Source organism: Lates calcarifer, linkage group LG8 (genome assembly GCF_001640805.2).
Source record: "Lates calcarifer isolate ASB-BC8 linkage group LG8, TLL_Latcal_v3, whole genome shotgun sequence".
NCBI lineage: Eukaryota > Metazoa > Chordata > Actinopteri > Centropomidae > Lates > Lates calcarifer.
In genome coordinates, this window is record NC_066840.1 from 20,931,854 (window position 1) to 20,959,550 (window position 27,697).

The 27,697-nt window shown below is 38.4% G+C and overlaps 3 protein-coding genes across 4 annotated transcripts in view; 2 read left to right on the forward strand and 1 right to left on the reverse strand.

Annotated features, from left to right (window-relative positions):
* rxfp1 (relaxin family peptide receptor 1) overlaps window positions 1-7,882 on the forward strand; it is a 66,983-nt gene extending 59,101 nt beyond the window's left edge. For both annotated transcript variants that reach the window (XM_018679424.2, XM_051072527.1), the window contains one exon: window positions 719-7,882. In XM_018679424.2, the coding sequence (XP_018534940.1) occupies window positions 719-1,140 (422 nt within the window). In that variant the 3' untranslated portion in view covers window positions 1,141-7,882. The remainder of the gene's footprint in view (window positions 1-718) is intronic.
* Window positions 7,883-8,491: 609 nt separating this feature from the next.
* On the forward strand, window positions 8,492-20,861 carry etfdh (electron transfer flavoprotein dehydrogenase). Its single transcript, XM_018679427.2, is given in 14 exon segments — window positions 8,492-8,709; window positions 9,469-9,627; window positions 10,415-10,644; window positions 11,061-11,142; window positions 11,567-11,685; window positions 12,049-12,126; window positions 12,603-12,749; window positions 13,359-13,499; window positions 14,555-14,698; window positions 16,324-16,492; window positions 17,102-17,121; window positions 17,123-17,285; window positions 17,771-17,992; window positions 20,105-20,861. Coding segments are annotated over 14 exon segments (1,869 nt in total). The 5' UTR covers window positions 8,492-8,678; the 3' UTR covers window positions 20,269-20,861.
* Window positions 20,858-27,219, reverse strand: ppid (peptidylprolyl isomerase D). Its single transcript, XM_018679428.2, has 10 exons — window positions 27,032-27,219; window positions 26,206-26,346; window positions 25,622-25,728; window positions 25,310-25,498; window positions 24,836-24,958; window positions 24,124-24,230; window positions 23,351-23,492; window positions 22,910-22,996; window positions 22,520-22,562; window positions 20,858-21,366 (listed from the first exon to the last, which is right to left on the reverse strand). Exons 1-10 carry the CDS (start codon window positions 27,114-27,116, stop codon window positions 21,278-21,280), a joined length of 1,113 nt encoding a protein of 370 aa, XP_018534944.1. The 5' UTR covers window positions 27,117-27,219; the 3' UTR covers window positions 20,858-21,277.
* Window positions 27,220-27,697: the final 478 nt, after the last annotated feature.

Sequence of the window (27,697 nt, forward strand, 5' to 3'; positions counted from 1 at the left end):
TAATAAACAGTTAAATTAGCTAATTCTGGCAGAGCTTTGGAGCTTTGAGGATATGATAGCATGGTAATGAAGAAGAGTAAACTTGTTCAGAAGAAACTGTTTGGAAGATACTGAGCATTTGACTGTTACACATAGAAGTGGGTTATGATTAGTGTCTAAGGATGTTTGACACTTTTTTTTTTGCTATGACTTTGGGCTGCCATTGGAATCCACTGCATGCTGTGAATCCAAGCTGACTACGGGAGCCATCCTCTGCAAAGCTGCAAACTTTTTAGAGCCTCCATTTCAAGCTCACAGGGAGGGAAATACTCAAAAGATATATTTTCTGCGGAGAATTCCTTGAAGTATTCTATCTTATGTGTATCATTAAAGTGGTCTAAGCTCTGCTAAGTGGTTTTTCAGAGGACATCTGTTACTGTATAAAGAGCATGTAACTGTAGCCACCTTACTGAAGTTTGCACTGAAATACTCAGATGATCATTTAGTGTTTTACAGAATCCATTAAATACAGAACCTGGTGAGCTGTGACTCCCTAATTAGGTCCCCTGTAGGGATAAAGGGGATTTTCATTTGTTATATAAATGGCTTTGAAAAAAAGGCTTTCATGATGAAGTAATCAGAACCATGTTAAACTTAATTATCTGTAAACAGAGACTGAATACCCAGTCTGTTGTTTTATTTCTTTCTCTCTGTGTGTCTTTTCTCTCTCCACGGGCAGGCACCATCAGTTCCTGGGTGGTCATATTTATTCTCCCCATCAACAGCGCTCTTAACCCCATCCTTTACACACTGACCACACGGCCTTTCAAAGAGACCATCATGCAGGTGTGGGCTAACTACCGGCAGAAGAGGCCACTGCTCAGCGGTCACCCAGCTCATCATCCGTCGCTCACCTGGCAGGAAATGTGGCCCCTGCAGGAGAACAGCCATGGCCTCACCCCGGGGCACCCACTGGAAATGACAAGTGCGCTCGCCAAGCTCACCCCTGTGGAAAATGCCAACGAGGAGTACAATGGCACTGCTGCGTGCACGCAGCAGCAACAGAAGCAGCACACAGTCCTGTCAGTACGCTCACAAAAACAAACACCAAACATGCTCACAAACAATCACACACACACACAAACAAATGAACTCATTTAGGTGTCTTAACACCAAGTAAATGCAATTCAGGTTCATTCATCTCTGCAAGTAAGAGTATTAAACCTGTTTAAAAATACAATTTAAACTGTATTTTTAAATGTGTTTATAGTCATATAATTTATTTATAATTAACTCCTTGATTTGTGCTCAGATTTTTCCTTTGTGATTAAAAATCATAGTTTTCATTAATGTTTTTGGACATCCCACTGTGTGCCGCCATCACAGCAGAGGGGTGAAGTCAGTGCAGAAATCCCTTACATGGCAGTACAGTTTGCCTAATGAAGAAAAAATCTCTATCAATACAGAACTGAAGTCCTGCCCCAGTTCTTGTTTAGTTTTTGTTCCACTAGTTTTCATTGCTCAGTTTTATTTCTCACAGAGGCCGTCTTTCATTATTCTCACTGGAAACTAAAAGATGATAGTGGAGTGTTCAGTCTAAGATGTAACTCAAGATTCACTTACCAACTCTTTCACTTTTATCTTGCCATGGATTTTACTAAAATAATAATAATAATAATAATAATCAGTGTTATCTTTGTTAAAATGATGAGATGCTGAAATTTTATTAGCCAGCAGTTATTTTCTTTAGAATACAAACAAAAATAAAACAGTGTGTAGCTTTTTAGAAAGACCAATGAAAGTAACCCACTATGGCTGTAGGCTAGCTTAAAAAGATACCAGGGACTGTGGCTCTTTAATACATCAAACATAAATATCACTAATGTGTATCAGTGTTTTGAATCATAGCTATATTACAGGGGTCTTAAAGCTTACAGAGTATATATATATATATATTTTTTTTTTTTTTGAATGACATGCCTCAGCCTTTGACTCCAGTATTGCTCTTACTGTCAACAAATCCCATCAAAACACTAGAATATCCTCCAACATTCACTATATGACTGATTGTATCCATTGCTCTGTTTGTTGTCCCAAGCAATTACACATTAATCCGCCCATGCTATTACACTGGTTGGCATGTTCTTTTATTACCATAAACAGAGCCACAGCAAGTTGGTGTACGAGACTCCCACATACATCATCCTACTGTCATGAATACTCATTAGTACACCACCTCCACAGCTGGGAATAGTCCCAAACAAACACACTACATACATTTGCTAGAAGCAATCATGAAGCCTTTTTTAATAAAATGAAACTATATATTGCCGATTGTTTTTAAAGATTTGTGTAGTCTCTGGGAATGAGTGGACAAGGGGGCTGCAAGCACCAGGCAGGGGAAGATTGAAGAGATACTGAGAGACAGGTTAATACATTGCTGGTTTTTTCACAAATGCCAAAGTATCACCAGCTGTAACCATTAACTCCATCCAAAATGACTGCCATAAAAACAAATTGGATTTTCTTGCCTAAAGGTAAAGTTCTCGAGTTGACAAAAAACAAACATTATGTCCACAGTTATCTACAGTCTTTACCATAACCCCCCTGCGTCCGCTAGTTCATCAAGTTTGTTCCTTTCCGCTTGAATTTGAGATTTATTTTAGTTTAGCCCTCGACCCAGGTGTACCACATTTTTCTAAACCAGAGCTAGTCCCTCAGTATCATTGTCCCTCTGGGATTACTGTGCCATCAACACCAAGAGGCCCAGTAAAGGAATCTCAAAGGACTACCACAAACTTTAATACAAATCAACAGGCACTGAACAACAGGGAACAGGCAGGATACTACATCAGCGTCATGTTACATCAGTGTTACATCAGCCACGGATTACTCAGACCACTGACTATATACAACTATGTGAGGCTCATAGATTCACATTTTCCTGCCACTAAATCTGGGCAGACAATGCGCATTTGTATTAATTTTGTACATTATGTACACATTTTAATTGGCCTTCCTGCACAGCCAGAACCTATGACTTGTACAGGTCAGGCGACTGGCCACAGCAAGATTCAAGATCAAGAGTGTTGGAAAAAAAGAGAGAGAGACAGCATAACTTCAACTATTAATGGAAACTAAGAGGAAAAAAGTAAACTATGGAGCCACAGATGGCTGAGTTACAGACAAGTCTGTTCTGCTACCAAGTTTAGTTTTATGTTCCAGCAGTCTCTCTTTTTAGACTTTTAGTTACACCATGAAAAATTATTCCAGTAATATTAAAAAGAGCCCACTGCAGTATACAGCAGAAGTTCATCCAACCATGTCCTAAGCCAGAACACTGATCATTCAGTCAGTTAGTCATAAGTAGTGACCCCCTCAAACTGCATATCAAAGGATCTTGCAAAAATTTGACCTGATATATAGAATTAGTCTGGAATGACCATTTGTTCAGTGACTGTCTGATCTATTGTACCACAATAAAAATAGTGACCCAAAACTTTTGGTTCTGATGCCTCTGACACAGTGGAGAAGTGCATTTGTATACTGTTTTTGTGTTCAAAACACACAAATTACTCAAACAGCATTCGGTCCTGCTACAGCAGCTTTCACTGATTGTAGTGGCAGCACTCAGTGATGAGAGCACGCTGCGAGTTGACATGTCTCTTTTGTAGCAGTATAATTATCCTCTTTACAGTTTTTTTTTCCTATAACTTCTAGATCTAATTGTAAGATATAAAATCATCATGGGCAGAGTAATGAGAACATGATGGTCCCAGTGCTTCTGTCATTTCTTTGACATGGCTTGTGTATTTGACTAAACTGAGACATTAAAATTAAAATGCTGGCTGAGTCAAGTAAGCCACCGCCAAAACCAAAATGTCTTAGTTAAATTGTCGCTGTAACATGACAAATTCCAATTAGACTGTTAAAATACAAGTTACAGTACGTTGTGCGCATTGAGATCCAGTATTGTAATGCACATCTATCTGGAAACAGCTGGAAAACGTGCCACAAGACGAAAATAACAACTGGGGAACTTTAAACTGCAAGTGTGAATGTATTTATTTCTGTTTAGATGGGGTTCTGGGTTCCAGCTTTGTTTCATTCACACAGTGGTGTGACAATTTCCAAGTGAACCAAGTAAACCATCTGATAAACCAAGAAAGGCAGAATTATTGGTAATTGGTTGAAAATTTGGTGAGAAAGCGATGGAGAATGAAATAACAACAGTATTGATAACAGCTTCAGTTTGTGATCAACAAGCTCTGTGGGAGTTCTGTCTGTTTTTGTCTTTGTGACCATCCCACTGTTTATGAAATTACATTCTGATTGAATTACTCATAAAATCCCTACTCCTCAGCTCAATTTTTAAGAGTCTCTGATCAACCAAGATCCTTTGCTGTTGAACTATTAAACATGTTTACTGTACATATTATGCTCTAGTGTGTGAAAACCATTAAGTTCACTGCTTCCTGTTGTTGGTTGAGTGTAATTGCAAAGCATGAAAACGGTTTCATATTCATCACAGGTTAAAGTTTTTCCAGGCTTTGAAATGAAAACTGTTATAATCATAATTGTAAGAATTTATACTTACGTCTAAGATCCAAGTCTGTGGAATGTATGGGAAAGAATTTTGATTGATGTATTTGATTGTTGTATGTCAGGCCCACATATAGGGACTTTTCCTGGAGGCAGTGTTGAGGGTTTGTTGGACAACAGAAAGAGCGTGAGAAGCATATAATCAAGTGCTTGTTTTGCTTTGGGGCAACAAAGATGATTATTTCAAGTGTACACCTTGTGTGTGAATGCTTTTACTTCAGGTAGATAATCATGCAACGAAGGTGGTGTTGATCAAGGGCCTCAAGGGTGTCTGTCATGCATTTTTCATATGTGCACATTTTGCTGCCATCACTTTGCAGCTAATGACTGTCTTGACTCAATCACTAAAAGATGTGACATTTATTGTTGCAAATATTGATGACAAGTTGCCTCATTCATGTGAGGAATCCTCTTAGAGCTGTAGCAGCAAATTCAGCAGCAGCAAACAGCTTGTTGGGAATAACAGGGGCAGAACTGGATGATCAGTATAAGCAGAAGCAGCCACCATGGCTTAAGGGACATAGAATGCGGGAGAGGCTCTAATTACTGAACAAGGACACTCAGTGTCACTCATGTGGTGGCAGCAGCTCCCATTCAGCTTAATAGAAATAGTAACGGCTGCAGTTTTTTTTTTATCTTTGCACCATCTGTAGGCAATAAGAATAACAGCTGCATATCTTGTTTGTTAGTTTTTAGCCACAATAGCAGCGTGGCTGTAGGGGAGGCATTGTCAGTCAGTCCACCACTTTGGTGCAGATTGAAATTTCTCAACATCTGGTTGGATTGCCATGGAATTTTGTACAAACATTCATGGTGGCCAGAGGATGAAGACTAATTACTTTGGTGATCCCCTGACTTTTCCTATAGTGCCAGCAACAGGTTAAAATTTTTGTCTCTTAGTGAAATATTTTGATAATGCTTTGGAGTGCTATGAAATTATCCATGGTCCATAGAGGATGAATCTTAATCACTTTGGTAATCCTCTGACATTTCATCTGGTGTCATCGGCAGGGCACAATTTGTCCAGTACTGTGGCTTATTACTAAATACCTGCAAAACGAATGACACTGCCATCCGCCTGAGCTGCAATTTGTGTTCAGTGCCAATTAGAAAAAGTTAATATTTAGTTAATATTTTCTGCTTAATAATAGGAAGAGTGTACACACTAAGGATTGTCCTCACCAAACCTTTTTTTTTTTTTTTTTTTTTTGGAGGTTGTTGTGACAGTGGTGATGTTTCATATTACTGATTTTTGTTTTTAGGCAACGAGGTAATGCTGAATATAATATTACATACAAAAACATAATCAACAGAAATAATACTGCTGAAGCCTGAAGACTTATTGCCTGCAGGTGGCACAAATGTTAAAATAAATGTAGGATTTGCAGCTCTAAACTGCTGCTGCTATTCATCTCCCCTCCTGTAGGCAGGGCAGACTGACATGCTTAGAACTGGTCTACCAACAACTGAATAGATGTCTCTTGTGGGAAATTTGAAACCTGCTAAATGTAACCTTTAGTCACAAGCCAGTCCATGGCAGTGCTGCACATAAAAACGACAATAATAATAATAATGGTCTTTTGCTCATCGAGAGGCATACATTCTAAAACTGTCAATTGTAGCATTTTTTAAATAACAAAAAGGAAAAATGGACAAATTGCTTTTAAATTGTTGTATGTTGAGCTAATGTCTATGTTTAGTCATAGCTGTTACATGTTTACTGTAAGAAATAGTTTTCTGTAGTCAAAATTATTGAGTACTTTCTTGTAGCTACTGACTGTAATACATTTGCTATGATATGGTTACATAATTTTATAAAGACATGTTTGATACATTTCTTACTGTATATATTACCATGTCTGTTAACGGTAATGTGCCAGCTTAAGCTCTGGTGTCATAATATTTGTGGCTGTAAATCAGGCCATGCTGGCATGGCAGATGATGTAAAACCAGTGACATTAAAGGGTACTGATCAAACTAATGCAAAAGGATCGTGTGGGGGGTACATTGCAAAACACCACATTAAAGACCATTCATCACTAAAGATCTTCCTATATATTTCTAAAAAATTGTAGATTTTTACTATAAATGTAAGAAAAATGGGAACTACTAAAATAGGCAGCACATGAAGAAATTAAAAACAATTATCTGTATCTCATTATGATCTCACAACTGATGAGTAGTCAAACCTTATGGCAGTGCAGTGAAAAGGATCACATATCCATGTGTCCACATTTTTGAAACTTCACTGCCATCTTTGTAAGTTTATTGTAGTTCTTAATGTTGTTCTCTGTATCCTGACGTCTTATGGAGATATTCCATGACCAGAAAAACTGTAAAATTTGTAGCTAAAGTTTTGAACTGTCAGAATTCATGTAGTCATTTGTATTTAGAAAAGAAAAAAATTAGGATCAACTTGAAGATTACATTCAAGTTTGGTTTTTTGTGGTCACTGGGCAGATCTACTGACAGACTTTGGAAGGTGTTAATACTCACATCAGAATTACATGCTGTATGTTGCTAGTTTATTCTCATTGTCATGTACATGCAACCTACTTGCAACAAATACCCCTTTTAAACGTCATGTTAAGTTACTAAGTTTTAGGATTGTAAAGTCTGCCAGTGAGGCATAAGATGTTTTTATTCTGTGTTTTATCTTAAGTCCATTTTGTGTTGCCTCTGTCACGAAAAAATATTTTAGGGAACTATTGAATGTAATGTATAACATAGATCCAGTATGTTCAACAAAGAATGTATTTCATTTCAGGAGATATAACGTGGTATAATAAGGTATAAAGGGGATTACAGCGACACAGGCAGCAGTTTTAAATTGTCTTTTATAAATCCTGTCTGGAAATTCCCCAGCTGGTCTGGGCCCTGAACATAAACTTAAGCTCACCAACAACTACACTACTGTACACATTTTTTACACTGATCTGTACAGTGAGGACATTTGTACAGTGATCATAAACTCTTCTGTGCATACTTTATTCAGTGAAAGACTGATTCCTGTGGAAACTGATTTTTCAGATGTTATAAATGTATGAATAGCAAACATGCTATAACACAGTGGAGAATAAATTAGATGTTATAACAATGATTTGTGAGTACATTGTATGTGACAGTTTGTGTTTACATTACATTCACATAAATGCTGAAAAGACAGAGAAGCCAGCAGTTTGTTTGAGACTGAAACTGATCATATCTGCAGGCTTACATTTAATATTGATGGGGAAAAAATGTTTTAAACGTGTTATTGGTTCATTTGTTGTATTGACTTGTGTCCTGAAATAAAATTACTTATGAAGTTAATATTTGTATTTTCTATTTTTCTTGAGTGAGATTTGGTTGTTTACTTACTTGTGAAGTATAAAGTTGTATGAAATTTAAATATTTGACCTCAAAACTGTACAGTAGTACTAACAGTAAATTGCACTTACTGCACTCATTCACCGGTAAACAAAGAGGTAGGTACTTTTTTCTAGTAGGTTCATAAACCACTACATTCAGTTAACGTTTGCTTACATTTTTAGAAAAGTTTTTCTTTTGCTGTGACTAGGGATGAAATTTAAAGGAACTTCGAGAAAAGTTTATAGAAATAATTTATTTTGACTACTTGATTAGTAGATCCTTTTTGTGTCAGTTCTTTTTTCTGTCTTGGCATATGTATAAGTTCAGTTAAATTTCTATTTAAAAAATAATTCAAAAGAAAAATTTGGGTAGCTCAAACCTCAGTCTAATCCACAGTTCCCTCCACCTTCACAACCGCTGACCAGTGGCCTGGGATCACTCCTGCAATACAACGCCTGACTACTAAGCTTCACCCTCTCAGATCTACCGCTGCTCTGGCGCACAGTGAAATGTAGAGATCTACTCTTGCGCAGTTACGTGAACGCCGCAGTAGCAGCGCAGCTTTTTGATACTCACAAGTATCTGTGTTATGAGACGTATTTTGTAAGGCTTAACATTTGTTTGCAGAGCGGGTGGGTTACACAAGCTCTGCGCCGGCAACGAAGTGAGAGCACCTCAGCTTCACTTCGGCTGATTGAAAGAGAAAAACTGAAGTTCGCTAGCGAGGTTACACCAGCTGACACACAATGTTTCCAGCTAGCAGATACTCAAGTCGAGGTACGTCAGCTAACAGCCGGCTAGCTAAAGTATTGCCAGTTTTTTCTGAGCTGGAGTCAGCTACTAACTTAACTTTACTAGCAGTGTTGTTAGCTTATTTTGCATTTTACAAATTGATTAGGTGCTGAATAATTTGTCCTCGTGTTTAAATTTGTCTGTCGGCTTTCTGCACTACACTGTCCCAAACAGTCCAGCATGCTAATTTGTGCTAGCATCATGCTAAAATGTAGGTTAAAGTTGAACCAATATATAGGTCACTTGAACAGTGTCCTTGTCCTGAGTTTCATGATCCCTTTGCACCCATTGTTAAATGTACCGATGTTGACATTAACTTATCATTGTTTTGGTAGTATCTGTGATCCTAGAAGGATATTTATTCGCAGCTTGGACTTTGAATTTACCTTAGCAGTGGTCACACATACAACTCTGCTAGCTAGCATGGTGCTACTGCTGCATTTGCACAGTGTGACAGCTGCTTGGCATTTTCATTACATTAGCTTCTAAAATAGCACTTTGTTTGTCTCTGTCACGTGTTTGTTAAGGTATTGTATATTTGTTCAGGTGTCAAATAAGTTCCATTGATGTATTATGTGAACAGGGTTTCTGTTGATGTCACTTTATTGTATTCCATGAATTGTTCATCTTGCAAGAACCAGATTAGGCTTACCTGAACTAGTGAGTTCACTATAGAGAGTATACAGCCACATTCCCACCAGTCTGAACTGGTCTTGACCGGGAGCTGTGCTCTCTCTCTTGCAGCCCAGAGGTGTATAAGAGCATTGAAAACGGTACCTCCAGATCATGCTGCCCCTCAGCTGTATACAACACTACACAGAAGAGCATGCTCTTCAGTGTCAGCACCCCGCATCACAACACACTACACCATCCATCCTCGGGAGAAAGACCCAAGATGGGAAGGTAAGGCACTGTGTCTAAACTCAGTTTAAAATTACATGTTGTTACAAGAACCCCTTCTCAAGATGGTTTCTCGTGATTTTGGCATCCTTGAGGTGACTGATCACTTTGTATCAGTCCAGTCTTATCCAGATTTTTGGTATGTTTGTACAAGAGTATAAATTCTATTTTTGTTTACTTTTCCTACATAGCAAAGTTTACAGGGCAACTTATTATATGCTTGCAATGAAATTATCATTTTATCATAACTCATTTAGACATGTTGAAAGTAATAACCTGCTTTACACCTCTCCCTTTATGTCATTTGTAATATGTTACATTATTGCCTATAATATTTTGTATTTTATCCATAGAAAGAGAAAAGTCAGTGTGAATTTGTTGTGGCTCTTAAACCAGAGCAAGTCTTTTCATCTTATGAAATATGATCCATCTTTTAACATAACTCCAAATTGGAATTTCAGTTAGTTCTTCTTTTTCTGTTCAGTAAATGGTTCTAATCTGTTTTTTGGTAGATGTGAATTAGTCCAAAAAAGCATTTTATTTGCCTGCTGAATTCTACTTTGAAATTCAGTTTTAGAGGGTAAAATATTCACATCTGGTTATTGGTTTTGACTGCTCTGCTGCCTAATCCTGTCAGTTTTGGTTTAAGTTTTGCCAAGTGTGCCACACAGGACTTCACTTATCTTTCTGAAATATTTCAAATTGAGCCTGAATGCAGTGCCCTCCCTCTTTCATGGGTGATATAGTTCTCCTTTAATGCTTTTTTCATAATCTGTTGGTTCTTTCCCAGGGGTTGAAATGGAAAGGTTTGGCGATGAGGCAGATGTGGTGATAGTAGGTGGGGGCCCTGCTGGTCTCTCGGCAGCCATTCGTCTGAAGCAGCTTGCTAACGAACACGGGAAGGAGCTGCGAGTGTGTCTTGTGGAGAAGGCCTCTCAGATCGGAGCGCACACTCTGTCAGGAGCCTGTCTGGAGCCCACTGCACTCACCGAGCTCTTTCCTGACTGGAAAGAACGAGGGGTGAGTGTCTTAATTTAACATTTCTTCTTTGGGAGTTTGGTGTATAGACTGGTATTCACAAAGCTGTCCCTCCTTTATAGCGTAAAGAATGGTTACAGCAAGTGTCCCTTGTTGTTGTTACATGTTGTGTAATATGTTTTATTTTGTGACTGTACAGCACGCCCACAAAGGTATATATATAGCATAGCTACGCATATTGTACATACTGGTATACAGTACACTTAATTCTTCATATTTTGCATACACCTACGCCGAATATATGAATGAATATGCATGTATTTGTGTATTACATATTAGAGAATATAGATTTGAATATCAAAATAGTTATTTTAAAATAAAATCGTAAATGTGTCAAATAATGCTCACAAATCCTTATGAAGTCAAACTTTCAAAAACACCTTGTGTTCTTAACTCAGGCACCTCTCAACACTCCAGTGACTGAAGATGTGTTCAGCATTTTAACAGAGAAACACAGAATCCCTGTCCCCATGTTGCCAGGTAAAAACCTCTGATATTTTCCTTGAGTAAAAATGGCATAATGCTATCTCACTTTGAAAGCCACACTATTGGTCTGACAGCTTCCGCCCCACAGAGAGGGTGTGTTATCAATAATTTCATGGTTTCACTCAGACATCAGAATTGCATTTGTGACTGTTAGTATGTATTATTTACTGTGGGAGTAAGGAGGATCCAAACAGGTGAGAGCATAGAGGATTTAAAACTAACAGACAGGATGTGTCTGCATTTTAGTGCAAATAAAGTGGTGTGTAGAACAAACATATTGTGTAACTGAACTGATTAGAGAGAAAGATGCAACATTCTTCAAAGGCACAGTCCACACTTGTGGAGCAGCTTGTTATAAAACACTGTAACCTGAGCAGTGCAGATTTTATATGTGCATGATTTTCCTTGCTGTGTATAGGTCTGCCCATGAGAAACCATGGTAACTACATTGTGAGGCTAGGGAACTTTGTACGATGGCTGGGAGAGCAGGCTGAGGAGCTTGGAGTGGAGCTGTACCCTGGTTATGCTGCAGCTGAGGTGAGACCTCCCTTGAATTTCTTTGATGTACTGCATATTTTTCCCCTCTTTTTCCTCCCCCTCCTTTTAACTTTCTTATAAGGTACTATAGATTGACTATGGTTGTGTAGATCATTTGTCCATGAAATACAGTTTCTCAGTCGCCATTGGTCTGTTTTTAACAAGGTTTTAACAAGGTCTTTTTTTTCTTTTTTTTTTTTTGCTTTTTACTGTTGTGTCCTCAAATTGTAGTGATTAAGGTGCTATAGTGAAGATCAAACTTAAAACCTCTAAAACAAGTGCTTACAATACTAGTATTATGATTCATCAAATTTCCCCCCTCAGCTTGAAAAGTAAACCTTTATCTGTATTACTTTTGTGAAGATTTTATTTCATGAAGATGGAAGTGTAAAAGGAATTGCCACCAATGATGTCGGCATCGCCAAGGATGGCTCACCAAAGGTACTGTACAATAAGAAGTTTTAATAATACTGTCCTACTGTTGTCTCTTGAACACTCACTCTTGATCTATATGGCTTCATGAGAGTCAGAAATTCAGGCCATTCTTTACAATATATAGTCACTTCAGAAAGAATTCAGATCCTTTCACTTTATACACAGTTAAGTTCGTTGTAGATTTAATTTCAAATTGATACAATTTTTGCCCATTAATCCACACTCAGTCAATTTATGACTCTATAATAGCCAAATTTGACACCGTAACTATCTTATCAGACAAAAATATTGTGTAGTCTGAACCTAGCATAAGAGAGTGGCATTTAATGTTTTTCTTTTCTGTCTGATTGTATCAAATTTTGTTGTTCTCTATATAAGAAACAATTGTATAAATTATTCTCTCTATTCTCTGTATACTCTGTGTTCTTGTGTTACTTTTCAGTCATAAAATATAGTGTTATAGTGTTCCTCTCTTGCATCAGGATGTTTTTGAGAGGGGAATGGAGCTCCATGCTAAAGTCACATTGTTTGGAGAGGGCTGTCATGGTCACTTGGCCAAGCAGCTTTACAAGCAATTCAACCTGCGTGAGAACTGTGAACCCCAGACGTATGCCATTGGCTTGAAGGAGGTAAATGACATGCACCGCCCACATCAAGCTATTGCTGGAAAGGAACTCTGTTACTCTGTTGGTGGCCTACATTTTGTTTCCCCTTAATCTGGTTTATCTGATCATTCCTAATGAGTAATGTCCTTCCTGAGGAATCTGATAAAAATCAGTTGCTGTAATGCTGTTTCTGCAGTGGAGATTCAGCAATGTATACACCATCTGCTGTAAAATCACAACTTAATTTCAGTCACAGTAGCAAACAGAAAAGCAACAGCTTGCACTCCCCAATCATGTTTATCTATGAGATCAAGAAAAACAGGATTTATGGCTAGCGGCCTAAAAGCTGCCACCAATATTTACTATAGCAAGGTGTCTAGAGTTACCATAGCAACCCTGTAGTAACCTTGCTTTAATTCTGCTACTTCCCATTAGCCCCTGGCCAAGTCTGCAGCTGTATAATTCCATTATATATTTACTAAATACATGGTGGCTTTAGTGTCAAGAAAACAATTTGTCTTTTCATAGCAAAGCTAAATACAGTCAATGTGGATCTGAAAGAGGTATAAATGAATATAATTAAAGGACTCTTGTGTCTGTTAATACCTGTTATCCTCTCTGTGTTTTTTTAAGCTCTGGACGATTGATGAGAAGAAGTGGAAGCCAGGCAGAGTGGAGCATTCTGTGGGTTGGCCCCTGAACAGGAACACATATGGAGGATCCTTCCTGTATCATCTGAATGAAGGAGAACCGCTAGTGGCCTTGGGCTTTGTGGTGAGCGGCTTTGTGTACATTTTTGACAATGATATAAACACCTATGACAACTGGATGTCATGCATGCAGTAAACAACCGGAGGATAATTCTGGAGCTTCTGAATAAACAGTGAAGCTGTGGGAACATCATTAATGTAAATATTGTATCCTGCAGAGGAAAAACAAACAAAACCTTGAATTTATTCTTTACATTTAATGAAGTCTATAGTGACCACTGCCAAATTGTGCTCAGCAGCATTTTAGTGTTCTTCCTTTACTGACCAGTCTCATACTTCCTGCCATTAAGAAACATCTCCATATTATTATGTTGCCAACACCACCTGCCCATAATAACCAGATGACGAGCAGTATGCAGTTTTGACCAAACACTGCAGTTTGTATTCAGGCCAGATTTACTTATTTTTTGTCTCATTAAACCATAGTCTGTGTATACAGTCTAGCCGTTAGTCCAGACAATTGAGTCATTAAAAGACACCTCTTAGAGACACCACCATAAATCTATGGCAGATTTTACTCATCCAGTCAGTGAATTTGGCCAGACATCAAGCACAGAATAGTCTTTTTTTACATGCTTACTTAGACCTTTAATTCGTGACAAGGTGACCTCACTGGACAACGGAGACCTGTTTTTGCTCTGACATTCACTGTGAACATTGACACCTATAAAAAGACAGGTTAATGACTTTCTAGATTGTGTCCTGCAATTTTATTTTTCTCTGGCATCAAGTTTTAGAGACCTCAAGGATGATAAAAGTTTGATTTGAAGTGTCACAACCAAGAGTCTGAATAAATACTTCATAAGGAATTTCAAGTTTTTGCACATGCTGCAAATTTAAGCTTGCATAGATTTATCAATCACTATAATATGTATATAATCACAATAATTTATACTACAATACAAGAAAGTATGAAAAAATAAATGTAACTGAATGCTTTCCCTAGATGATGTGATGTTAGAGAATAACAAATGCTTCTCCTTCTACTTGTCTACTTGGTCTGTTATGTTCTTGTTTGAAATGATTGACATTAAACTAGCAAATCTTTTCCTATTCCAGGTGGGTCTAGACTACACCAACCCTTACCTGAGCCCCTTCAGAGAATTCCAGCGCTGGAAACACCATCCTTTTGTAGCACCTACTCTGGAGGGAGGCCACAGGATTGCATATGGAGCCAGGGCCCTGAACGAGGGAGGATTACAGGTATTATCAGTTGATTGGAAGACAGTTGTATCGCATAAAACACGTTTATCAAACTTGTCTGTCGTTAACTTGCTGTTTTACACGATATAACTATGTGCAGTGAAACAAGCCAAGCACTTGCAGTGTTATATAAAAAACATAGCATCATAAATCTAATGTCACAAGATTGAGGAGGAGTGTAGCTATGTCACTGGGGAAATAACTAAGGTATACTTTCAGTTTATTTTTGTGAAATACAGGGAAGATTGTTGTGCATGACTCCATTAAACTTGCCAGTTTGGGTTGCTTTAATCTATTCCTACTTTCATATTAAAGTAAAGACATCAGCAGAATTAGAGTCTAATTTACTCAGCAAACAAAACAATGGTGTCACAGTGCAAGTTTACTTTGATGTTTCCACTATTACTGATACATTACCGTGTGTTTGGTCATTTTATTCTGCACATTAAATGTGTTTATGAGGCTGTCAAATGGTTAGTTTGATTGTTCCAATTGGTGTTGTCAGATTATTTAGATTTTTTAAATTCTAACACAGCGATAGGTAACATATTTTAATCTGTCAGAGGCAATATTACTTCTATTGGGCAAAAGTCATAGATTAGAATATGATCGTGGATGAGTAAGTTAGTTACTTAGTTGGCATCTGCTGAATGCCTCCCTGTGGAGGTTTTCCAGACATGTCCAACTGGATGGAGACCCTGGAGCAGACTCAGAACAGGGTGGAAGGATTATGTACACCACCTGGCCTGGGAACACTTCAGGATCCTCAGAGAGGAGCTGGAGGACACAGCTGGGAAGGGGGATGTCTGGGCTACCATGCTCAACCTGTTGCCTCGGTGACCTGGTGGTGGAAAGCTGCAGAAACTGCTTGCTAAATAAACACTTAGTTAGTAATGTCATACACTCACCAAGCTTTTTATTAGAACACCTGTACACTTGCTTGTGCATGGCGTCATCAAATCACATGGCAACAGATCAGAAGCGTCAGTTAATGTTCACATCAAACATCAGAAACAAGGAAAAAATGTGATCTCAGAGACTTTGACCATGGCATGAGTTTTTGCTCCAGATGAACTGCTGATCCTCAGGGATTTTCACACACAACAGTTTCGAGGGTTTACTCAAAACAAAAATATTAATTGAGGGGCAGTTCTGCATGGAAAGTAAAAAGCTACAGAAACTCAGATAACCAGTCGTTGCAACTGTGGTTAGCAGGGGAGCCTCTCAGAATGCACAACTCATTGAACCATGAGGCAGATGGACCACAACCGCAGAAGACCTCTCCTGTCAGCCAAGAACATTGCTGACCATGTGCATCCCTTCATGGCCACAATTTATTCATCTTCTAATAGCTACTTCCAGCATGATGATGCACAACCATGACCATGACCATGACAATGAGTTCAGTGTACTTCAGTGGCTTTCCCACTTTTGAGAGCAAAAGGGAGGCCATACCCAATATTGGTATGGTGTTGCTAATAAAGTATTTGGTGAGACTATTTGCTTAGGATACAGCAAACTGAACAGCTACCACTTCTTGAAATCCAGTCAGAAGTTTAAAGTCTCAGAAAGTAGAACGCAGGAAAGTTTAAAATGGGCTTGAACTTTCTCCTCTTCCTCTCCAGTCTATCCCAAAGCTGACTTTCCCTGGAGGGCTGCTGATTGGCTGCAGCCCCGGTTTCATGAACGTCCCAAAGATCAAAGGCACCCACACAGCTATGAAGAGTGGCATGCTGGCTGCTGAGGCCATTTTCCCCAAAATCACAGCAGAGAGCCTGGATTCAGAGACAGCAGGTATGGAATTTAATACCCCATTAATAATCATGATAGTAGTACCAGGAGCTGTTTGTATTTCATTTTAGTTACTCCATTAAGAGAAAGGGCATTGAAGCCCACTCTGTTAAATTCAGAAAGCACACCAAACAAGGTAACCTGCAACGGAAAAGTGTTTTTTACTTTAAAGTTACATAATCACAAACAATGCTACAAAGTTGGCAAGCAAGCTCTGTTTGACAGCTATGAAAGGTCAGTCAAACTGTTTTTAATATGAGTTTTTAAAGCCAGGTGAGACTCCAGTGGGGACAGATGCCTCCTATGCAGGCTATAGGTGCATCAATCAAAAAACAGCAGTGTCAATAAAAATGTCAGTGGGAACAGTTTTCAGAGAAGAAAAGGCAGTCCCCAAACCTAGTTAAAAGTTGTCCTAGTTACACACACCAGACTGTAAAAGGGAAGATTTTAACCTCTAGATTTCTGGAAAAGTGGCAAATTTCCATCTTTTTTAAATAGTAAATCTGTATTAAGCAAGGTCAGGTTTACTCAAGGCTTTGTGCTACAAATGTGCAGAATAGTAAATATGACAACAGCAGAGCAGAAATTAAAAAACATTTTCCTCCCTCCCAGGACTCCATGTACCTGAGTACGCCTGAGACCTTGAAGAATTCGTGGGTGTGGAAAGAGCTGTATGCAGTAAGAAACATTAGGCCATCGTTCCACAATTACTTTGGCCTTTACGGTGGCATGGTCTACACTGGGGTTTTCTACTGGATCCTCAGGGGAAAAGAGCCATGGACACTGAAACACTGTGGTAAGTTTCTTGGAGCACAATCAAGACTAACATAGAGCTGAGGGAAACAATAGCCAAATCAATGTTAGCCACAAAGAATGAACGTGTTATAACCGAGCTCACACCTGATTTAGACTTACTGCTGTTAAGAGAAATAACAGGCTGTGAAAAGAAAATAACAGAGGATTGAAGGCTTTTCGAGTGGTGAAATGTGATTTTCTGTATGAATAAAATCATAGTACCTTATGTCACCTGCTTACATTAATGATTCTCAGAAAAATCCAGCTATGCAGTTGTAAACATCCCACACAAAAGATTATACCATAGCTTAAAGTGTAGGGTCCATGACCCTAGCTGAATGTGGAAAGCATCTTGCTGTGTAAAGCTGTATTGCTGCAGATGAGCAGCACAATGCCAGTGGGTCCTTCGCAGGTGAGGTATGAGGTCATCTTATCTCAACAGAGAAAAACAACATTTCGTAAGTGGCTGTACTCGATCTATTTCAGGCCTTGATGCACACCAGCTGAAACCAGCTAAAGATTGTACACCGATTGAGTATCCCAAGCCCGACGGCAAGATAAGCTTTGACCTGCTCTCCTCTGTGGCCCTGAGCGGCACTAATCACGAGGGGGACCAGCCCCCACATCTGACCCTAAAGGATGACAGCGTTCCAGTTGCCAGGAACTTGACCATATTCGACGGGCCGGAGCAGCGCTTCTGCCCTGCAGGTAACACAGTTAGAATCAGTTAGAGTGGACATTAAACATACTTTATCCTGCCAGCTCTATAGTATAAAGTCTGTGTAATGTCCAATCAAGCTGATATATGAATATGAATAGACCCACTCATTGTCTGGAGAATTCACAATGTGCGATGGGGAGTATTGATGATATGTTAGTCCAGCCTCTTACATGTTCTTCTCAGGCGTCACCCCGTGACTAAACCAAACAGAGTATTTCCAGTAGGTGAGAATGTGCCTGATATGGATACTCCTTTGTTGTGTGCTTCATCTGTGAGCAACTACAGACGATGTCCAGAATTCATATAAGAATTGGTTTTTGGACTGTTTGTCAGACAAAACCAAGCTAGTTGTATATGTCAACTTGGATTATAGGAACCAGAAGGAATTTTGCTCTATTTTCTGCTATCTATAAAGGAATAAAGGAAATGATCTTATCAGATTACTTGATAAGGAAAAAAATCCTTAATCTAAATCCTGTAATTTTAAATAAATTAGTTATCTGTTGACCAACTAATGATTAACTCATTACCTCAGCAGTATTCATCAGAACAGATTAAGTGGGTGACAGTGAGCACCAGTCCAGACCATTCTCTCTTTGGTCAGTTTGTTACTCCTAGATTTTCAGACATAACCGCTGGCTGTCAGATGTCGGTGTATGCGCTAAAATCATCTAACCTTGTGTTTTGAGATAATTTCCAATCAATGTTTCAGGTTTGTGCTCTCACTCAAAGCAAAGTAAAATACAGTTTGATTTGGAGATGATTTTTGAAAGAAGACCAAGAGCAACATTTGAGACACTGTTTGGCAAACAATCAATCTACAACAACAGAGGGGACACTTTCATTTTCAAATAACCCCAGACATCCTGGTGGGAACAAACTGGATTTTGATGGAAAAAAAATGATGATTGTTCCTTGAAGGACAGGCTCACTTTCAGCCCAGTGTTACTGCTCAGAGATGTGTTTCATTTTGACAGCTTCAATAAATGAGAAATGGAAAACATTGCATCACCTATAACCTGAAATTACTGAACTAGAATAGTGGCTGATTTTCAAAGTGTGATTTTTTTTTTTCTTTATCAGTTCTTAAAAAGAGTAAAGAGTTGTTTGTGGCAGAAATGAGATACACTAATGAAAACCTTCTGACTGTCCAGTGTGTTTACACAGGGTCTCCAGATAAAATACCAAGAAAACTTTTATACCTGAAAACTTGGATTATTGCTGCATTCTTTGTTTATTACCAGTATTATTCATGGAGGTCCACAACAAATGTGCTGGTGTTTTTATCAGCACTGCAAGTGTAACAGAGTCTGCATTTATTAAGCCAGGCAGACTTTGCAGTCTCAGGTTATTGTCTGTTTCTTATTTCCGGTCCAGCAGTTGTGACTGAAGAGCTAAACTCCTTATTCTGTCTCAGACAGCAGAACTCTCTGAATTCTCTGGAAACTTTGAAACTTAATGATGTGTGGTCAGTGACGTCGGTAAGGTGGTCACTAAGAAGACAAATGCAGTGAGACAGTTGTGCTTTTTGTAGCCCACAGAGGCGAGCCATGACAAAGAGCAGGGTTGGTTGGATAAAGCAGGACAACAATTGAAACAAACTCTGTTCACACTGCAGCTTTTTAGTTAAGGGCTATGTGTCATTGGCTGGCATGAATCAGCAGTTTTTTTTCTTACAGGATTCTGTAATTGGTAATAGTAGGCAAAAATTAACAGGCACTTGTATCAGCATGTTCCATAGCCTGTGTGGTTAGCAATTTCAGACTATTGTTGGGAGGCTAATTGTCATCCACATTCACACAGGCTACCTTCATTTATGCTTCATTTGTGCATGCCAATTGTGATCAGTCTTAATGTGTGTATTCAAGAGTGACGAGAAACTCAAATCAGTCAAGTCTACAGCTTCAGCTTTAAAACATAATGACTCAATCATTTAAACCACGATTAAACTTAACAAAGAAAAAAACAACAGGAAGCTCAGATGTGTCCAAAATAGTTTTTCTGTCACCTTACTTCTCATTGGCAATGCTCGTTTATCTTATTCTAGTTTCTTTGTTTTGTTTTCTGACTTTACTTTCTCTCTCCAACAACCATTCCAGGTGTGTACGAGTATGTTCCAGTGGAGACAGGAGATGGGATGAGATTGCAGATTAACGCTCAGAACTGTGTCCACTGTAAGACCTGTGATATCAAGGATCCAAGCCAGAACATCAACTGGGTTGTGCCTGAAGGCGGTGGTGGACCAGCCTACAATGGAATGTGAACCTCGTGGGTTGTTCATTCTTTATTAACCTTTAGTCTTGAAAGATGACTGTAAAGAACAATGACATCTTCAGGGTTACAGTACTTGTCAGCAGATGGCAAATGTGCCTAAATGTGGAACTGAAAACATCTATGTAGTTGTTTTTTAGGGTATAAAAATAACATCTCTAAAAAGTAAGGATATTGGAAAGAAAACTCCAAACTAAATTATACAGTGTGATATTAAATTTTAAAATGTGGAACAGGGGTTATGAAACTCATTCAGAAAACAGGACCATGACAAAACTTACAGCAGAATCAGCAGTTTTGTAGTTGTTGCATTATTGCAGTAATATCCACAATATGGGCATTTGAAACTGTTTAAAAGTAAAGTGGCTTATTTTTTGTTTTTTAAAAAGGAAGTACTTGACCAACTGTGATAGTTAATATATTTCCTTCAAAATCTGTAATGGAACAAGCAAACAAGCTGTTCTTAAGTTAAGGTTTATTTTAGCATTATTGCAAGTATTTCTACAGCTTTTGATCTGCACAGTATTGTACATAATATCATTAGATGATAATATCACAGTAATGAATAAAGAACACTCAACTGCTGTCCTTCAATTTATTGATCTCTGTAAAAAACATAAATTAAAAACAAATGGATGTACTGTATGTGGCCAAGGGCACTGTATCAAAACGCCGTCTTTGAAATAATACAACACATGTAACCGTTTCAAAACCCCAGAACAACCAGTGCTAACCCAGTTTTTTCAGAGCATCAGAGTCTAACTAATGTTCAAACTATTCATTACAGTGAACACACTTGTCAAAGACAGGTCAAAAAATGTACAACAGTTATTCCCTTTTAAGAATACCAATAGTGAGAAATGTGCCAGCTGGAAAACATGAATGAACCCATCATCACCTGGGTACAGACTCCTTATCTTTGTAAGTGCAGCTTCCCCCTGCAGAGATGACTTCAAACATTGATAAACAATATTACTTAATTGCATCATTAGGTGAAATTTTCACGCAAACATTTTGGCATAGATTTTCTTCTCTTTCTCCTTCTCCTCCTGGATTTTAAGATGAACTCTCTTCATCTCGTTGCTGATAGCTGTCAAAAAGAAATTGGTTTCACTTAGTTTGTTAAACAAGAAACTCAACAAGTCAATCAATGAAGCAAATGAAGTACTGCATAATATTTCTCCTTGAATGCCCAGGTTTCAAACATTGTTTTTGGTCCCCGTGTGTCCACTCTGGGCACATTTTGTTTGTCTTTCTGCACACTGTCAAATTCACTTTAAAGACAGTTTCCTCCTGAAGGCACAGGGAGAGCATGAAGCAAACTGATAGCTCTTATCTCTTAGCCAGCAGCCAATAAACTGCAGCTTAAAATATCAAAAGAGCAGCCCTGCAACACTGTCAAAAAGCAGAGGAGAGTTCCAGATTTAAAGAGAGCCAGATTCCACCCAGTACACTCAAGCTGTTCCCCTAAACAACCAGTGTAGGTGTAATAAAATCTCACAATAACGCCCAGCAAGTTCAAAAGTAATGCCGAACTGTAGATCAATGAAAAAGACTTGAAAGTCATTAAAAACCAGCGTTCATCTCTGATCTGCAGCAAGGAAACGTTTAAAATATCAAGAATTATAAACAGAGTTTGGTCTGTTTTTACAGCCAAAGCTGGATCATGAGGAATATGCAGACTGACCTCAGCCAAAGTTAGACAGTGCTGCTTCTTCTTGACTTCTTACCAATTATTGAGAGATGATAATGTCTTTAAGAATTATAATTTTAAAGTTATGATTAATATAACTGAGTGTCTACCACCACACTCTCCCCTGGTCAATTAAGTGTTATCTCTTATCTTATGACTCACTTGGCTCTCTGTAATAAAATCCTAGCAACCAAACACAAGAGTCATCAAACTTACTGATTCATCGTTGTCCTGCAATTCTCCCTTTGTGAATAACTTAACTGTTAGTAAGTTTCCCCCATAAAGTTTAACTAACATTAGTTAGAACTAACATTGCAGAGGGAAAAAAACAGGACATTTTCCTGCAGTCCAGGACTAATTTTCTTCATGAGCTTGCATGCCAAGTTTGAATAATACTTGTCAATATGCATGAAATGTTAAATAAACTAAATGTGCAAATGTAGGAGAAGGAGGAAAATATTTGCTGCATTCTTGGCATGTTAACAAATCACAGTCACACTCAGTGAAAAGGCTGAACAAACTGAAAAATGCTCAAGATAGAATTCCCCACCTTTGTCTTCTGGAGCTATTTCCTGAGCTTTCTTCAGATCAGTCTGTCAAGTAAGAAGGAAAGAGAACAATCTGTAAGTCAAGCTACTCTCAGATTCAGTGCACCTGTATTCTGTCTAGTCCTAACAAGCCATGTAAGCATGAAATAAATAGGGAGTTACTTCCATCTGCCAACTGTTAAACCACAGCACAGAATGGAGGTAAACACTTAACAGTATAAACAAGACAGTCTTGTGCTGCTAATACTGTATGAAACCACAACATAATCCATGAATACAGATAACACATGCACATTTTGTACTGCTGTGTCGTATAGTATCTAATACAAAAGGCTTTCAGTCTTTGATATTTTAATTTCTCAACATCCACTTAAGAGACAGAGGGACGTTACCATGGCTTTGCTGTATTCCTTTAACCCCTGCCAGGCCTGGGCCCTCCGGAAAAGTGCCTTAGTGTTTGCTTGGTTGAGCTCCAGAGCCTGAGAGACACAACAGAAATACACATCAGATATGAAATGCCCTCTTCGCTCTTTGCTCTATGTTCATTTGTGAACCAATTATATTCCCTATATCATTGATTAGGTAGGATGGGATCCAGCCGAGAGTTTATTATGGTGCACTTGCACTTCCCAGAATCATGTTTTCATGGAAGCTGGCCGAAATAAAATTATGGCCATGTTAAAGACACTTCAAAACTTAACAAATTTAACTTCAAAATAGATAGTATACTACCAGTAAGTCAGAAATGTACTTATTTGTTTTATTCTCCGCTGAGTGCCTTGCAACGTCACAATGAATATGTCATATTAATGCTATGTTCTGGCCTCTGTTACCTCATTGCAGCTGTCCAGAGCCTCTTGCCACAGCTGCATCTTCAACTTGCAGGCTGCTGTGTTGAGGAAGCAGCTGAGGGCTGTGGGTTCGAGCTTCTGCTGCGCCGCCTCCTCCAGCTGATCTCCACTCACCTCCAAGTACCTGTAGATGTTAAAGTCAGGTTGCTCATTTCTGGCAGCATTAACTGATGTCACTGGAAAAATGCTGCTTTGCGTTATTAAATCTGAATTGAATAACAGGTGAAACTGGTAGGAGGTTGACAAAGGATGTTATTGTGCCTGAAGTCGTAAGACAGTGTATCTACATCAATGTGCTGCTGCTACCTCAGAGTATTTTAAAGGTAGAAACATCTCTCTAAATAGAAAATGAAGGTCATCTGCAACACGTAATAGTTATATAACCAGTTCTTATGTATGCTGCACATTTTTCTTCCAGCTTCTCCTTTCTGTATGAACTTAAGTTTTTCATAGAAAGGTGACCATACTTTAACACATCTTCTTCCTGAGAGGCACACATCATTTAATTGGATAGCAGTGAAAGCAAGTGTGGTCTCTCATTTCTGTTTTAAAAGATAAGGCCAGTGATGTTATAGATTTTTCTTATTGTCACCACATCCATGATCAATACTGGGTGTAATATTAATTAATTGTCTGTAGATGATCTGAGATAATTTATTTCATTTGGATGGTTGCCTTTAAAGTGTGCCTCTCAAATCTGTACTTAGTAAAAGTGTGACTGAAAGTAAACCACAAATAGTGACGCTGTACATTACCTGAGGGCTTTGCTATATTTGTTGACAGCAGCTTTCCAGTTTTGATTCTTAAAAAGGTTGTTTCCAATATTCTTCAAGTCCTCAGCAACAGACAGGACTTTATCAACCTGAAAGAAAAAATGCAACTGGAGGCTAAAATTCCATTCCCTTTCCTTTGAAAACATGGCTGCTGGCATGAAAAATATAAAAATAATCCAGTCCTTTTGACAACTTTCATCTTATTTTTGCAGTTTTCTTTTTTCTTCCTTTTTCTTTTCTATTGGTTACGACAACACTATGTTCAGAGTGCAGACTGAGGTCTGAGAACAAGGAGACATTGCTAAAACAAAGTCCACTGGGCAAGAAACTCAATCATTCAGACAATCAGACGTTGTAAACAAAACATTTAGCCAGGCAATCTAAACGACTTTAAAGTCAAATCTAACAGGAGCACACATGAAATGTCATCAGTGGTCCATCATCCTTAATTTTGAGGATATAGCCCTTGGATTTGTTCAGTAACTGTTTTCCTCTACTTCCAGTGTTTGCTATGCTAAACATGTCCTGGATCTTGAATCTTGGATCTTGGATCTGACTCTGGATAGAATGACAAACATTCACTCTTCCCCAAATGCCAGAGAGCCCCTGTAACTGAGGCCTGGAGAGCAGTCTGATGCTATCTGCCAAAAGTTCACCCGTGTCCTTGAAGATCAAAGACCTCACTGGCACTTACATCTTTAAAGTCGATGTCGGAGTCCTCGGGGAAGTCAGGGTGGGTGTCCCCTGATCCATCGTTTGTTGCAGCGCCCCAGCTGTCTCCATCCTTATGCTCACCACAGTCTGCTATGACACATGGCTGAACAGGTAGGCATTAGCAAAAAATAAAGTTTAGACAGAGAAAAATGTCATTTACAGTACAGACCACTCTAAAACAGACTGCAGTTTCTAAAACATAGTTATGATTTAACTCATACCCAGTTGACTGTAGATTTTGAATGTACTGTGTATAAAAATGTTTTGGTCTTTACATAGAGGAAAATGTCAAATAACGAGGACAACAGAACACCTGAAAGCAACACCATACTCACCATAGTGGTAGTAGTAAAGTATAAAGTGACACTTTTGAACTGCTAGGTGTGAACTTTTTAAAATTTTAAATGTATAATTTTGGAATTTAACTCTATACATTTAAAGGGAAAATGTATACCTTTACAGGAGCATCTTCGTTAGTGTCAATCAACTCCAGCATTTTTACAACCCCCATCCCTTTCAACACTTGTCCAAAGACCACGTGCTTTCCATCTAAGTGTGGTGTGGGGACAGTAGTGATGAAGAATTGTGAGCCGTTGGTGTTTGGCCCAGCGTTGGCCATGCTCAGCAGACCCACTCTGTCATGCTACATGGAGAAAGGATAGAAAAGCCATATATATTTAAGTAAGAAATGTGTTAGTCTCATGAGGTAACTTGAGGGTTAGGGTTAGGTTATACAATCAGGATTCTGGACAGATGTAGTTTTTACCTTGTAGTGGAAGTTTTCATCCTCAAACTTCTCGCCGTAAATGCTCTCTCCCCCGGTGCCATTATGGTTGGAGAAGTCACCTCCTTGGATCATGAACTTCTTGATGACTGCCAAAAACAAATGAATAGCCAAATCAATTTCCAAATCAACCAGACTGAATGTCACTAGTGCTTTAAATACTAAACTCATATGATAAATACTATACTTTCGCATGATCGTTGAAACCCACAAATGGTGGCTTTTTATTTTACAATATTCAGCAGCTGACTACCTATCTTGTTTAACTGTACATTGTTGTGACAATATTTTCGGTGCTGGTGCTGTGCATTTTAATGGTTAACATCCATTTTTTCTCTCACCCCTTGTTAAATTTAGCCATGTATATAGTTTTATTTGCGGCAAGTTTGGGTGAACTCTACTTTTCATGAATGTCTTTTAAAAAGCAGAAGTTACAGATTCTCTAAATGGCTCACTGTCCCAATAGCTATGTCTGCATAGGTGATAACTCTTGTGTGCTCTAGAGACTTCAAAGCATCCTCCCGAACTGAAATGTCACATTATATGCAGATGTGAAGGCTATTTACTTCTGTGAAATGGGCATCCCTTGAAGTGCAGTGGTTTCCCAGTCGATTTGCCAGTGCCTTTCTCTCCAGTGCAGAGTGCCCGGAAGTTTTCAGCAGTCTTGGGGGTAATATCAGCAAACAGCTCCAAAACTATTCGGCCGGCTGTGGACAGGAGACAGTTCAGTGTAACATTACTGCACAAGTTAAGTCGCAGATTCTGACTGACTAAACCACCTACAGGATAGTCTAATAGTCTGGACCAAATTATCACATAACTTTACATAAGACAAATTATTATTATTTATTATTACATTACTGTTACTAAATTAAATGCAAAGTGGAACCTAACAGAGCCAAGTTTAATCTTGAAAATAGGTCCTAATAAAGCTACAGTAAAATATCATAATGCCTTTTTGTAATGTTTGATGTGTTAGCTGTAGGCTGTTAAATAATCAATAAATTAACCCAGTAGCCCTGACAACAGGAATAGCATGTACCAGCTATATTACAGTGGTATAACAGAGTTAAGGTTGAAAATGGCTAAATTTACTAGACAAAACAACCACACGTGGTTCATGCACTCACAAGAAAAGAGACAAGCTCTCTAAATAAACATTTATCTGACACAATGCAAGCTCAAAATAAACATTAATAAGCTCCTGCAAATACAAATATCTATATTTCACAATCTGGCTTATTTCCAAATTGCAACTTTTCTGGTAGTTGGTAAATTAACCAGTTTCTAGAAGTGACCAGAATGTGCCAGAATGGTGCTAAGCTAACTAGGCTAACAGTTACACTGGTCACAATGAGATGCTAGCTGACATTCATTTTAAAATGTCCTGACCTCTTTCTCCATCGATGTCTACATCGAAGAAGACACGGGGGTTTTCACGGTTTGAAGGCTTGTCAGACGGTGCTGGGTGAGACATTTTAAGGACGATGCGATTTTAAGACACTTGTGTCAGTTAGCCTAGCTAAACCCCGGCCGGTGCTGTGCACTGGAGCGAGTTAAACGAAGAAGAATAAACTCAATATCTTCCGGTCAGAAATCTTCAAAATAAAACTACCGTTTAGAACGCATATATAACGGAAAATATATATATACACAATAAACGCATATGTTTGAGATTAAAAATCAAACAAATATTCAATGCAGTTCCCACTACTTATCTCTTTTACAACTAGAGCGTAATTATAAACATGAGACTATGTATTTAAACGACACTTCCGGTCAGGATTTGTAAAATAAAAATTGAAACGTCATTCAGGATAATTAATTGAAATAGGATTTTTCTTTTCACAGTACACATTAACCATTGTAAATAGAAGAGAGCAGTGTGGATAGATTGCGCTAAATCCTCACAGTATATGTACTTTTTTTTTTTTTATCACAACACAGTATACCATAGTATATTGTGAAATAGTACATTGTCTAGCAAATCAGTTGAGAAACTCTTTGTGGATTTGTTAACCAGAGATGAAATGTATTTTTGGCTAATCCAATAAATGA